This window comes from Crocodylus porosus, unplaced genomic scaffold, assembly GCF_001723895.1.
Source record: "Crocodylus porosus isolate Cpor-Errol unplaced genomic scaffold, CroPor_comp1, whole genome shotgun sequence".
In the NCBI taxonomy this organism is placed as follows: domain Eukaryota; kingdom Metazoa; phylum Chordata; order Crocodylia; family Crocodylidae; genus Crocodylus; species Crocodylus porosus.
In genome coordinates, this window is record NW_017728904.1 from 1,275,805 (window position 1) to 1,287,796 (window position 11,992).

Consider the following 11,992-nt stretch of genomic DNA (forward strand, 5'->3'; position numbering starts at 1 on the left):
CCCTGCGGGGCCGGGACCCGGGGCAGCCCCCGCAGGCCGGGCCTGTGCGAAGGCTGAGTGAGCCCCCGCCCGGGAGCGGCCCCGCCGGCGGGGACAGCCAAGGTGGACACGTCGCCAGGCCGCTCCGGCTCCCTGGAAGCGCGGGCGGGCAGGGTGCCAGGCGGGCGGGCATGGGGGTGTTACCCGCTGGCTGGGCTGGTGGCGCCACCGGACTCCTTGTGCGTGCAGCGGTGAGAGGGGAAGGGGCCGCGGGGCTTGGGTAGTGCGTGTGGTGCGGGGCTGAGACCCCCAGGAGCTGCCTGCTCCCTCCTTGTGCCAGCTGCTTCGTGGGCCTGGGGGCTGCAGGTCTTACCCCAGAGCTCTAGAGGGGCAGCAAAGTGCCAGTGCCGGTGCCATGTGGGGCTGCCCAGCCACTGCCACAGGTGACAGCCACCGAGTGGGTTGTGCTGTCACCCAGTGCAGGGCCTGAGCCTGATGCTGCAGCCCACGGGACTTGCGTGGTGGCTGGACTGGTGGGGAGGGGGCCACAGCACTGGCTGGGCGCATGCCCGAGGGTCACTTGCCCCCTGGTCCCGGCTGGGGCGCGTGGCCCCGGGCAGCAGCGTGCAGAGCCTCCCCGCGTGTCTGTTGTGGCTTGGGTTGCATGGGGCCTGCAAGAGACCTGGTGTGGTGAGCGCGGAGGGTGATGTCTTCTCCCCTGTTGAGGGGTCCTTCCTGCTGCGCCCACCCCACCAGCATGCTCCTTGTCTGGCAGCGGCTGTACTCTGCCCTGCGCCCAGCCCTGCCGCAGCCGTTCCCACCTGCCCGACCAGCAGTGTTTGTCTGGGGTGGGGGCTGTTTGCTGTGCTGATGCCAGCCGGCCGGCGCACTGACCAGCCTGGCCCCCCGCCTGGGGCCTGTGGTGCTTTCCCAGCTCATGCACAGGACACCTGGGTTCTGCGAGGGGAGTAGGGTCTAGTCGGGGGGGAGGAGGGGGGCGACAGCCAAGACCCCTGGGTTCTATCCCTGGTCCTGGCAGAGGAGCAGGGCCTAGTGGTTAGAGCATAGGGGCAGGGGGTTGGCAGCCAGGACACCTGGGCTGTATTTCCAGCTGTGCTGCTGACTGAGCAGCTTTTGGGAGGCCTCGTCCTGTCCTTGCCTCAGTTTCCCCCTCACCAAGTGAAGCAACGTTCTCTTGCCCTGGCCTGCGGAGGGATCAGTGCCTGGATCCGGGCCTGTCGGAGCCTGCCTGTGTGTGTTGGGGGAGGGGGTGCTGGGCTGCCCCCATCCCCCCTCCCAGGGCAGAGCTGCACGGCAGGGGGAGGGTGCGCCCGGGTGCAGAAGCAGGGCTGCGCTGTGCAGAAGGGGAAGCTGCATGGATGGGGGGGTGCAGGTTGGGCCCGGAGGCTGTGGCCACGGCAGCGTGATTGGGCTGGCGGTGCCATGTGAGCGGGGGTGGGGCAGGGTTGGGAGGCATCGTTCCGGCTGTGTGGGAGGGAGCTGGGGGGGGCAGATGTGGACCGGGGAGCATGGCGCTGGCACCCGGCCCTCAGGCCCTGCTGGGAGCGGGGGCAGGTGCCCAGGAAACCCTGCAGGTGTCTGGATTGGAGCAAGGGGGCACGGAGCTGGGCATGGCTCAGGGCCCTGGTGGGGCAGCCTCCTGCCCAGGGCTGGGCCTGGGGGGCAAGGGGCTTGGGGACACTGTGCCTATGCAGGGTGGGGGTGCTCTGGGCCGGGCTTGGCCTGGCGTGCAGCCCTGGGAGCTGGCTGGAGCTGCAGCTGCCGCCCGATGCGCTGAGCAGGAACCGCTCCGGGGGGGCAGGCAGGCGGGGGCTGGATGATGAAACCTCAGAGAAATCATGGCTGGCAGCACAGCCTCTGTGCCGAGCCCCCTAGGGCTGTGCTCCCCTGCGCTGGCCGCCATAGTAACCCCAGCACATGGGGCTGGGCCAGATCAGGGGTGGCATGGGGGGCTGGGGTCCCATGGACTGGGCACCTCCCATGGTGCCCCCTCCCTTGGCAGATGCTTCAGCCTGGTCTGGCCAGGGGCTCATTTCACAGGTCAGCAGGTGCCCCGCTGAGAACTGCCAAGCTTGTCTCTGTGGTTGGCAGGCAGTGCCAATCAGGGACAGAGGGAGTGGTGACCCCCTAACACCGCCCTCCTGATCCACCCCCCCCAAACCAGCGCCCAACAGCACCTGTGACAGGTGCCACACTGCAGCCTCTGTCCATCCCCCAGCCCTGCCCATGCAGCGGTCGGTGCCCCCAGGGAGCTCCCGGGGTGGGCGGGAGGGAAAATGAAAGCAGGTGATGCGGAAGGAGAAGTAGGTCAGGCGAGCGCTGGCCTCGTCGGCGGGTGGCTGGGGCACGCCGCGCGGTGCTGCCAGGCTGTCCCTGCTGCTCCGGGCCCCATGGGCAGCAGCTGGCACTGTGGTGAGTAGGCCCAAGTTGGGATGCAGCCCCTGGCCCCTCCCAGGCAGCCTGATGGGCCTGTAGCGCTCCTAGGGCTGGTCTCATGGGGACGAGGGTGCCCCAATGCTGGGCAGCCTGGTGTAGGGCCCCATGGGGTGTCCCCTGTCCCCACTCTGCAGGGCTACCCTGTCCCAGGGAAGGGGGCCTAGGTTTGTTCGGCAGCTTGGGGGCAGGAGGATGTTCTAGGCAGGTGGGGCAGGGCTTGGTGGTGGCCTCAGCCCCCGGGCTGTGGGGATTAGAGCCACCCCCGCCAGGCAGGATGAGCCGGTGCTGGGCAGCTGGCCGGGGGCGGGAGCTGGGCTATTTTGGGGGGGTGTGGGGGCAGCTGGCGGGTACTGTCCTCAGGTCAGGCGAACCCACCGCACCTGTGCCCTGCTCCAGCCGGGCCCTGTTGTCCTGTCCCTGCCCTCCCCGCATAGACGGGCCGGGGGCCGTCCTGCACCATGCACTGGGCTGGCTCCATGCTGCAGGGGCATTCCTTCCCTGAAGCCCCGCTGCAGGGCCAAGCCACCCTGGGGTCTGGTCCCAGCAGCACCGTGGGGGCAGCAATAGGTCCTGGGTACTGCATGCTCCTGGGCTGAGACCTGACTCAGCTTGCTGCAGCATTTGAGGCCTGTGTGGCCCCCTCCTGCTGCCAGGCTGGGAGCGGGCACTGCCCAGGGGCTGGGCAGGCCCTGCCTGTTCCCACAGCAGGGGCGTGGGGCTGGCCAGCCTCCAGCCAGCTCCCATGACTGTTTGCTCTTGGCTGGGAGGGGAGGCTGCTGTGCCGTGGGCGCTGGACGGAAGTGGGACAGGATGGCGCGGGGAGCACTCCTGGGCCCCGGCCTGGCACTGGGGGGGGGCAGAGGGCAGGGCAGGGCAGTGTCATGGATGGAGCCAGATCCTGCCACCTTGTGGGGCAGATCCTGGGGCTGACTTAACCCTCAGGGCCCTGGGCCAGGCATTGGATAGACCCCCTGAACCCCAGGTGTGCCCTGCACCCTGAGATTAGAGGGTGACCCTTGCCCTCAAGCCAGGCTACTCCAACCTCTGGATACCCTTGTAGGGCCCAGGGCCCAGCAGGGTGGGGGCGGTGATGGGTACAAGCCCGTTGCTCCCCGCCAGCTCCTCTGGCTTTGGTTTCTGCTGTTGAGTGTTTCCTTCCTGTTCCCCCTGGGCCCTGTTTCAGCAACCCCTTCCTTCCTTCTGCCGCCCCTGCCCGCCCAGCCTGTGGCTCTGGCCCCACACACCAGGGCACGTGGGGGCAGGGAGGGGCCCAGCTGCCCCATGCAATCCCCTCGTGGCTGAGAGGCTAGGGGAGCTGGGGGAGGGTATCCCCCCCCCAGGTTGCACCAGCTCATGCCCTGTGTCCCTGAGGCCACAGCCCAGGTCAGTGGGTCCCTCTCTCTGGGGGTTATCTCAGACTGGGGGTCCCCCAAGTGCTTGATGAATAAGGAGGGTTGTGGTGAGCACCGGGGCGCATAACAAGTAGCATCAGAGCCCACTGTGTTCCTAGCATGGGCAGGCAGGCAGGCGCCAGCTGCCCCCATAGTGCGGCCTCCCTGGATGCCTGGGTTCCCCCTCCTGCAGGGCCTGCCATGTGGGCCCCTAGGAAGTGTGGGGTGTGGCCCAGCGGCTCAGTGGGCACCACTGGCCCTGTGCCCAGGTGCCCCTGGGTGCTGCTTGGGGCTTGCTCGGGCTGCACAGGGGAGGTTGCAACATGCCGAGGTGGGGGGGACGCAGTGACTCACCCGCGGGGCCTGGCCATCAGCAACCCCGGTGACTCAGGGCTGCGTGTAGCTCCTGGTGCCCGTGCCCCTCCCTGCCCGCCTCGCCCACCTTATCTTCCGCCCTTAGCACCTGGCGCGCCAGTCTGGGGGGCCGTGCCCTGCTGGCGCCGCTCCTCAGCTTTATGGGGTGCAAAGGGCGGGTGGGCAGATGGGGCAGGGCTGGCAGGCAGGCACCTCACCATGGTGCCCCCCAGGGTGTTGGGTCCATCCACTTGGGGCTGGCCCCTGCTGCCCCGGGCTGGCAGCTCAATCTCTGGCTGCTGGTTGGGCCTGGTACTCCTGCACTGGGCTGGCTCTCGGCACTGTCTGTCCTGGGGGTGATGCAGCTGCTGCCACAGCTGCACCCAGGGTAGGGTGGGGGCAAGCAGGGGCCAAGTGCCATCCTGGGCACCCACTAGAAAGGCCTTGCTGGGCCCCACGGCACCGAGAACCCGTAGCTCCAGGGACCCCAGGATTTGGAGGAGGGTCCAGATGGAGGCCTCTAGCCAGAGGCTGCTCCTATGCTGGGCCCTGCAATGCTGCGGCCTCCCTGCAGCGTGGGGCTCTGTGGCCCAGGCTGTGGGGCTCAGGGAGTGCCCAAAGGGTGGATGGGCTGACAGCAGTGCCTGCGCCTGTGCTCGGCAGCCTTGGCAGGTGCCGGGTGGGCAGCGTGCAGTTGTTTGGTAGGCAGCCCAGGCTTCGCAGCAACCATCTACGGGAGGGTTCAGGCTGCAGCCTGTCCTACCCTGCCCAGGGTGGTTGGCAGTTCTCAGTGTGCCCACCACCCTAGCTCTGCACGGTTGTTCCTGCCCTGTGCCACAGTCAGCTCTCGCATGACAGCAAATGTCCGGCTGGGGCAGCGTGGCAGGCATACGGTTCGGCTCCCCTTGCCTGGGGCTGTGTGGTGATTTGGGGGTTGCATCCAGTGCTTGGCTCTGTGATGAGTCCCCAAACTCTTCCAGCGCCAGTGGCTTCCAGCTGTGCCACTCTGCCCAGACAGCCCCTGGTGTGATGGAAGCTGGCTGGCTCCCTGGAGCTGCCCTTGTGCCAGTGTGGGTGGCCAGGACAGGCGGAGAGCACGTGGTAGGTGGGATTGGTGGTGCGAGGCTGGTAATAGCTGTTTGGCTGGGGCCACGCAGGGTGTAATTATGGGGGGATTGCGAGAACCCAGAACCATGCCTGGGGCTGGCACAGCTGGGCGGGAAGGTCGGTATTGGGGGCTGGGCTGTGGCAGGTGTGATCCCATGGGGTTGAGGGAGCTTATCCTGACCCCCCCCACAGGGCACCTGTCCCATGTGCTGAGGGTGGGGGACAGGCCTGGACTGGCCGCACAGGCCAAGATTCCCACTGGAGCCGCAGGACCTGGGCAGAGCAGGGGGGTGGTGTCCAGGCCTCTGGCATGGCCAGTCCCAGAGCTCGTGGCTCTTTCTGGGGCTGGAGCTGGCCTGTCCCCAGGCAAGGGACAGCCAGTGGCCATGGGCCTGTATGCACGGGTGCATGTGGGCAGGAAGTGTGGGACTGCAGCTGGCCACGCTGGAGCACGCTGGCAGAGCCCAGCCCTCACAGGGACCCAGCCCCAGACAGGGCCCAGCATGGCGCAGGCACCAGGTTGGCCAGGGCAACATAGCCCCATGGGTGGGGAGAAGCTGAGGGGGTGTGGGGGGTCTTATGTCCCTGTCCACCAAAGGGCAGTGGGTGCTGTTGGGTTTTGCCTGCTCTAGGCAGCCTGGGCCTGGAGTAGCACCCATGTCCTGCCGGTGGGGACCTGGTGTGAGCACCCCTCCAGGCCCTGTTGCTGCAGGGGGGCACATGGGGCAGGGCCTTCCCCATGTTGGCTGGGGCTTCACGCTGGGCTGTGGCACAGTGGGAATTTCCTCTGGTTCAGGGGGTGGCGGGCCACCCCCCGGCGCAGTTCCGGCCGCAGCGCCTGGCAGCCGAAGGGTTAAGCGCACGCGTTCTGGGAAGCGGGGCTGGGAGGTGCGTGACCCGGGGTGTGGGCGTCAACGCTTTGAGGTGGGATCGAGCTGAGGTGCAGCGGGGAGCGGGGCCAAGCACACAAACCCGCTTCCCTCCTTCCTCCGCCCGCGCGGCCCCGGGAACGAGTCGCGCTGAGCCAGGCAGCCGGCAGCCACGCGGGACGGCGCAGCCCGGTGAGGGGCGCGGGGGGCAGGGGGCCTGTCCCAGTTCAGGATGGGCCGCGGAGGGGCTGGGGGGACACAACACTGATGCCCGCCGCGGCCCCGGGGCTGGTGGATCTGTCCCAGCAGATGGCAAAGTTGTGGGTGGTGCCCTCGGACAAAGGGAGCTGGGGGCTGGGGATGGCAGGAGTTGGGGGATGGCAGGGCTGGGACCCACCTTGCATCCACAGGTCCCGCCTGTGCCCTCCAGCCTGGCCTTATGCATGCCCGGTGGCCCTGGGCTTGGGCAGGTGGGAGCTGGCCGGCAAAGCCGGCAGGATGGGGCGATGCTGAAGCCCGAGGGGCCATGGGCTGTTCCCGGGCCCACAGAGCCACTGGCTTCCCGCCCCAACCCCAAGAAGGGCCCAGGGAGCTGAAGCACAAACCAGGCTCAAGGCCTCAGGGCGGGCCAAAAGGCGCTGATGCCCGGGTAGGGCCTGTGCTCGCCTGATGCTGGGGTTGTTGTGCCTGTGCAGTATGGGCTGGGCCTGATGTGCCAGGCCAGCAGTGGGGAGCCTGGCACTGTCTGTAGGGCACGGGTGCCCAGTGCCCCGGGCACGTTCCTGGGCAAGGGAGGAGACAGGCGCAAACTGTGCGGCTGGGATGGGGCTGCCTTTGGCTTGGGGTCCCAGGGGAAAGGACCTGGTGGGGGCTGTGCGAGTACTGGCTGGCATGGGGGCCTTGGTGCTGGCTCCCCACCCAGGCCAGCTCGTCCTGCTGTGGGGCAGGTGGGTTTTGCTTTCCTTCGGCATTTGAAACCATTTCCTTTCTTGTGTGTTCGTTGTTTGTCAGAGCGGGGCTGGCTCCCCCCACCCCTACGTCCGGGGCTGGGGCCAGGACACCCCCGCCTGCTCTCGCCTGGGGCTGCCAGGCCCTGGTGCAGGATGGGGCTGCAGTACCCCTACCCCCCAATCTAGCCCTGCCAGCCCCAGGGTGGGGGACACTGAGGACAGGGGCTGCCTGGCCTCCGGCCCTGGATGGGAGCCTGGAGGTTGGAGCTGCGGTACGGGGGCTGCACGGGGGCCACGCGAGTCTCTGACCATCTTTGTGCTGGCAGGGGGTGCCCGGGGGGGTAGCATCTGGGAGTGCCCCCCCACCCTGTGAGCTGGACTAGGCCGTGTACCAAGCAGGAAATCGGGGAGATGGAGAGCAGCAGGAAGTGGCGAGGTTGGGTCTCTTGGGTCCCTTCTGTGGCTCTGGCCTGGGAGCAGGAGTCCAGCAAGCTACATTGCAGGGGAGCTGGGGCCAGGACTCCTGGGTTCCCCCCTGGCCTGGGGAGCCAAGGTGAGGGGGGCCCAGTGGTTAGCGCTGCTCTCACCTCCGGCTGACTCATCCCTCCCGCTGTGGCTGTGAAGTCCCTCGACAGCACGTCCCATCCCGGGGCCTCTCGCTAGTGCAGGCTACGGTGAGGGACTTGCGTGGCTCCGGGGGTGCAGCTGCGGCCCTGGGGGGCAGCAACCCCCAGAGGTGGGTGGGAGCGGGGTGGAAGGGGGCAAGTTCTGCAGCCTAGATGTCTCAGGCGAACATGGGGTGTAGGGGCTGGCGCAGCTGGAGAGAGGTGATTTCAGGGCTTCTTGTGCCTGGGGAGCTGCCAGGGCCTGGTAGGTAGGGCCCTGCCAGCGGCTCGTCCCAGCAGGCAGCGACGGGCAGGGCTGGCCTCCCCAGTGCGCAAAGGTCAGGCTGACCCAGGCTGGGTGGCACTGTTCCCGGCAGGCCCACAGCATGGTTACCAGGAGTGATGTGGGCCTGTTGGGACACGGGATGCAATCCTCATAACACCCCCCACCCCCCCACCCCAGCCTGTGGCAGGCGCAGCACAAGGGCCGTGGGCGTGGGGAGCCGGCACTGCTGCTTCCTCGGCTCCCTGCACTTGGGAGCAGCCCGTCACCACCCGGCCTTCCGGTGCCAGAGCCAGCCGCACCACGCTGGAAAGAGTGAAGTCAGCGGCCAGGTGCTGACGCGACTTCCAGAACCCGGCCCCAGCCCAGCGCCTCCTTGCCCATCGGGGCCCGGCAGCTCCAAGCGCCCAGTGCCCTGTGCCCAGCTCAGCTCCCCCATGCTTAGTGCTGCTGGGGCGTGGGCCCAGGCTCACGCATCCCCCGCTACCCGGGGCATGCGGCATCGGGAAGGGTGGGCGCTAGGCCATGGCAGCTCGGGGAAGGGGCGCAAGCAGCTGTGTGCACCCACGTACCTGCCCCCCCCCAACTTCATTATCACACTTACATCTGCCTCGATGGTGCACCATGTGACTTCGCTCCAGTGGGGAGGATGTGCCAGGGAGGGGGCGGGGGGGCGAGCGGTTTGGTGCGATGGAAAATCCCCCTCCCTGCTCGCCCCCGCTGGGCCTGCCCCTCAGCGCCGGCATCCGGCCCGGGCCCAGCCGCCCTGCTCTGCTCTGGGTCTTTGCTTGCCTAGGCCCCTGTGCCCCCATCTCTCCCCCACCCAGAATGGGCACCCCCTGTTCGGTTCCTGGGGTGGAGCTGTGCTGTGGTGGTACATTGGGCACCGGCTCCTCCCCTGGCCCCAGAGGCTCCAGGCTGCAGCCGGTGCTCCAGCGCGGTGCTGCTGTGAGCCAAAGCCTGGCTGGGGATTGGGGCAGAGTGCGGGGGGCCAGGGCTTCTGCCACTGCAGACAGTCCCTTTACAGCAAGTGGGAAGTGCCGCACACCTGGGGGGTGGGAAGTGGGACCCTTCCCTTCCCCTCCACTGTGGCAGCCGCATGGAGGGAGGTCCCCAGCACCCCGACTTGCAGGGGTACAGAGCAGCTTGGCTCTGCTCTACCAGTGCCCCTCACTCCCACCCAATCACCCCCAGTCTTGGGGCAGGGACAGGCCCTGGGCATGGCTCTGGAGCCAGGTGTCGGGCGGGTGGGGGCACAGGGCTGAGCCGCCTGTGAAATCGCCTTCCCGCTAATCCCCTGTTATGCGCCATAAGCTTCCTGGGGCTGTCAGGGCTCGTTGGATTGAGGGGCGTGAAGGCTGAGCCCGGCTCATCTGTGCCCACGGATACCACATGGCCTCGCCTGCCCCGTGCTTGTCCTACGCCTGCACCCCCCCTGCCCGCGGGTGTGCAACACTTCCCGCTTGCTGTGCAGGACTGGGAGCCCAGACACCTGGGTCCTCCCCAGTTCTGGGAGAGTGGGGCTTGGAGGGTTAGAGGGGCACAGGGAGCCAGGACGCCTGGGTTTTCTCTAGGGGTGCTGGGCAGGGTTTCCCCAGGGCTTGAACCCCCGGGGGCGGCTGGAGAGCCCAGCATTTCCCTGCACAGCTGCCGGCCAGGCCAGGCCAGCTCCCAGCGGTGCCTGCCCTGCCGGTCGAGCCTGCTTGGCTGCGGGGAGGGGTAGCTGCTGCCACAGCCGGTGACGCCCTGCGAAGGCAGCCGCTCCCCCTGGCTGGCACCCAAGCGCAGGGTGCGGCACGGGGGGCTGGGCCAGGCTGGCCTGCCAGGGGCTGCCGACCGCCTGGCACCTGGGGAATAGGGGGCACGTCCCACTGCCCTGTGTGGCTGTTGCCAGCTGGGATCCTCCAATGAGCAGGGCAGGACCCCAGGAACATGGCCAGGGGGAGCTGGGTGCATGCTGGTGTCCCCTGCTCCCTGGCTGTCCAAGCCAGGTCCTGGGCTGAGCCCTTAGCTCTGGACCTGTTTCTCTGGCAGTGGGACAGGGGCTACACCATGCGGCGGGGGAGTTCCCTGCTTCTGCCCACGTGGCTGTGGGGTGTGGGGCCATGGGAGTCCCTGGCATGGCTTCTCCCCCCTTGCAGCCCTCCCTCCAGAGGCCCCAAGTTCAGCCAGGTTGGAAGCACCCTGCCCTGAGTTGGGCCGTCCCTGGCCAGGTGTTTCGGCACCTGCCTGGGCAGGACGGACCGGGGCTCTGGCGTAGGTGCAGGGTCGGGCACAGCCTGTCCTGCCAGGGTGACGTGTAGGACCTGCCGGGCTGTTTGCGCAGGGCTAGGCCAGCTGGGGCCTGGGCTGGCCGGGCTGGGCCCAGCCCACGCGGCAGGGAGGGGCGGCCACTGGCACCGCTCCCACCCCACCAGCAAGGGCAGTGCGCGCGGCTCTGGTTGCCAGCTCGGCCCCAGGCCCTGTCTGTACCCAGCCCAGGCCTCAGCCTGCTCCTGGCTATGGCAGGCATCTCCTGGGTTTTGCGGGACCTACAACCCAGCGTCCCGCGAATCCAGCAGGTGCCTGGTCCTACATGGCCCCAGCGGGAGGGGCTGGTCTGTGGCCATGGGGCCGGTGCGGCTGTGTTGCGGGGGCTGCCGCATGGGGGCTGCGAGTGGTGGTGCAGGAAGCCGCCTGCTGGGTGCAGCTTCAAAGGTGCTGTGCTGAGATTTCCCCCTTTGCTGTGGTGGTGTGCTGGGGGCGGCAGGCAGGCACTGTGCCAGTGCAGGGGGCAGCCGGGGGCCTCACTGGAGAGCCGGGGAGGCTTTAGGGGGTGGCCAGTGCCCTGGAGCCAGGGAGAGGGGCTGGGGGGGGGGCTTCCCCACACGCCAGCCACCAGGCCCTCTGCCCCCATCCTCCCTCCTGCGCCAGCTCCCAGGCAGGCGTTGTGGGGCCGGACGGTGCCGTGAGAACTGGGTTATCTCTTCTCGGAATCAGCCGCGGGGCGCGCGCCCCCTTCCCCGGCCCCTATCGTCCCCGGCATCGGCGCTGCGCGGGGGAGGGGGGGGGTTTCCTTAGGTTGTCTAGGGCTGCGCAGCGCCGCGAGCGGTGCAGCCACAGCACTTCCTGCTGCTGCGCCCTCCTCTGCCTTGTGGCCCTCCCCGCCCCAGCATGGCCCCCCACAGGCAGCTCCTGCCCTGGCCCTGGGGGCACAGGGCAGCCCCCTTGGGCGCAGTGACCCACTGGGCGGGGGCTCTCCACCCTTCCACCTTGCCAACCCCACTGTGCCAGGGCCCGCTGGGTGAGCGGCCCAGGGCAGGGCAGGACAGGTTGCACACAGGAGAGGGAGCGGGTCTGTCCCAGCCAGTGCTGACATGCCATGTCCCCTCGCAGGTAAGAACAATGGCGGGCCCTGAGGACGACCTCATTGGGATCCCGTTCCCAGAGCACAGCAGTGAGCTGCTCTGCAGCCTGAACGAGCAGCGGCAGCTGGGGGTGCTGTGCGATGTGACGCTACGCAGCCACGGCCTGGAGTACCGCACACACCGTGCTGTGCTAGCTGCCTGCAGCCGCTACTTCAAGAAGCTGTTTGCGGGGCCGGGGCTGGGCCCGGGGCTGGGGCCAGGCCAGGACGTGTGCGAGCTGGACTTCGTGGGGCCTGAGGCTCTGGGTGCGCTGCTGGAGTTTGCCTACACGGCCACACTGACGTTGAGCCGGGCCACACTGGGAGAGGTGCTGCGTGCCGCCCGGCTGCTGGAGATTCCCTGCGTCATCGCCGCCTGCGTGGAGATCCTACAGGGCAGTGGGCTGGAGGCTCCAGGACCAGACGCCGGTGACTGGGAGCGTGCCCGCCGCTACCTGGAGGCCTTCGTGGCCCTGCCTGATGGTGACGGGGACGTGGCTGAGCCCGTGCCCCCTCGGCCCGCTGCCCGGCGCAGCAAGAAGACACGCAAGTTCCTGCAGGCCCGGGGCTTGCGGCTCAACCACCGGGCTGAGGAGCCTGCGCTGGACACCG

The 11,992-nt window shown here is 68.5% G+C and overlaps 1 protein-coding gene across 1 annotated transcript in view; it reads left to right on the plus strand.

The window, feature by feature from the left end:
* The first annotated feature begins 9,471 nt into the window (after positions 1–9,471).
* ZBTB7B (zinc finger and BTB domain containing 7B) overlaps positions 9,472–11,992 on the plus strand; it is a 5,308-nt gene continuing 2,787 nt past the window's right edge. The window contains exon 1 of the mRNA XM_019556851.1: positions 9,472–11,990. Coding sequence (XP_019412396.1) covers positions 11,149–11,990 — 842 coding nt within the window. The 5' untranslated portion in view covers positions 9,472–11,148. The remainder of the gene's footprint in view (positions 11,991–11,992) is intronic.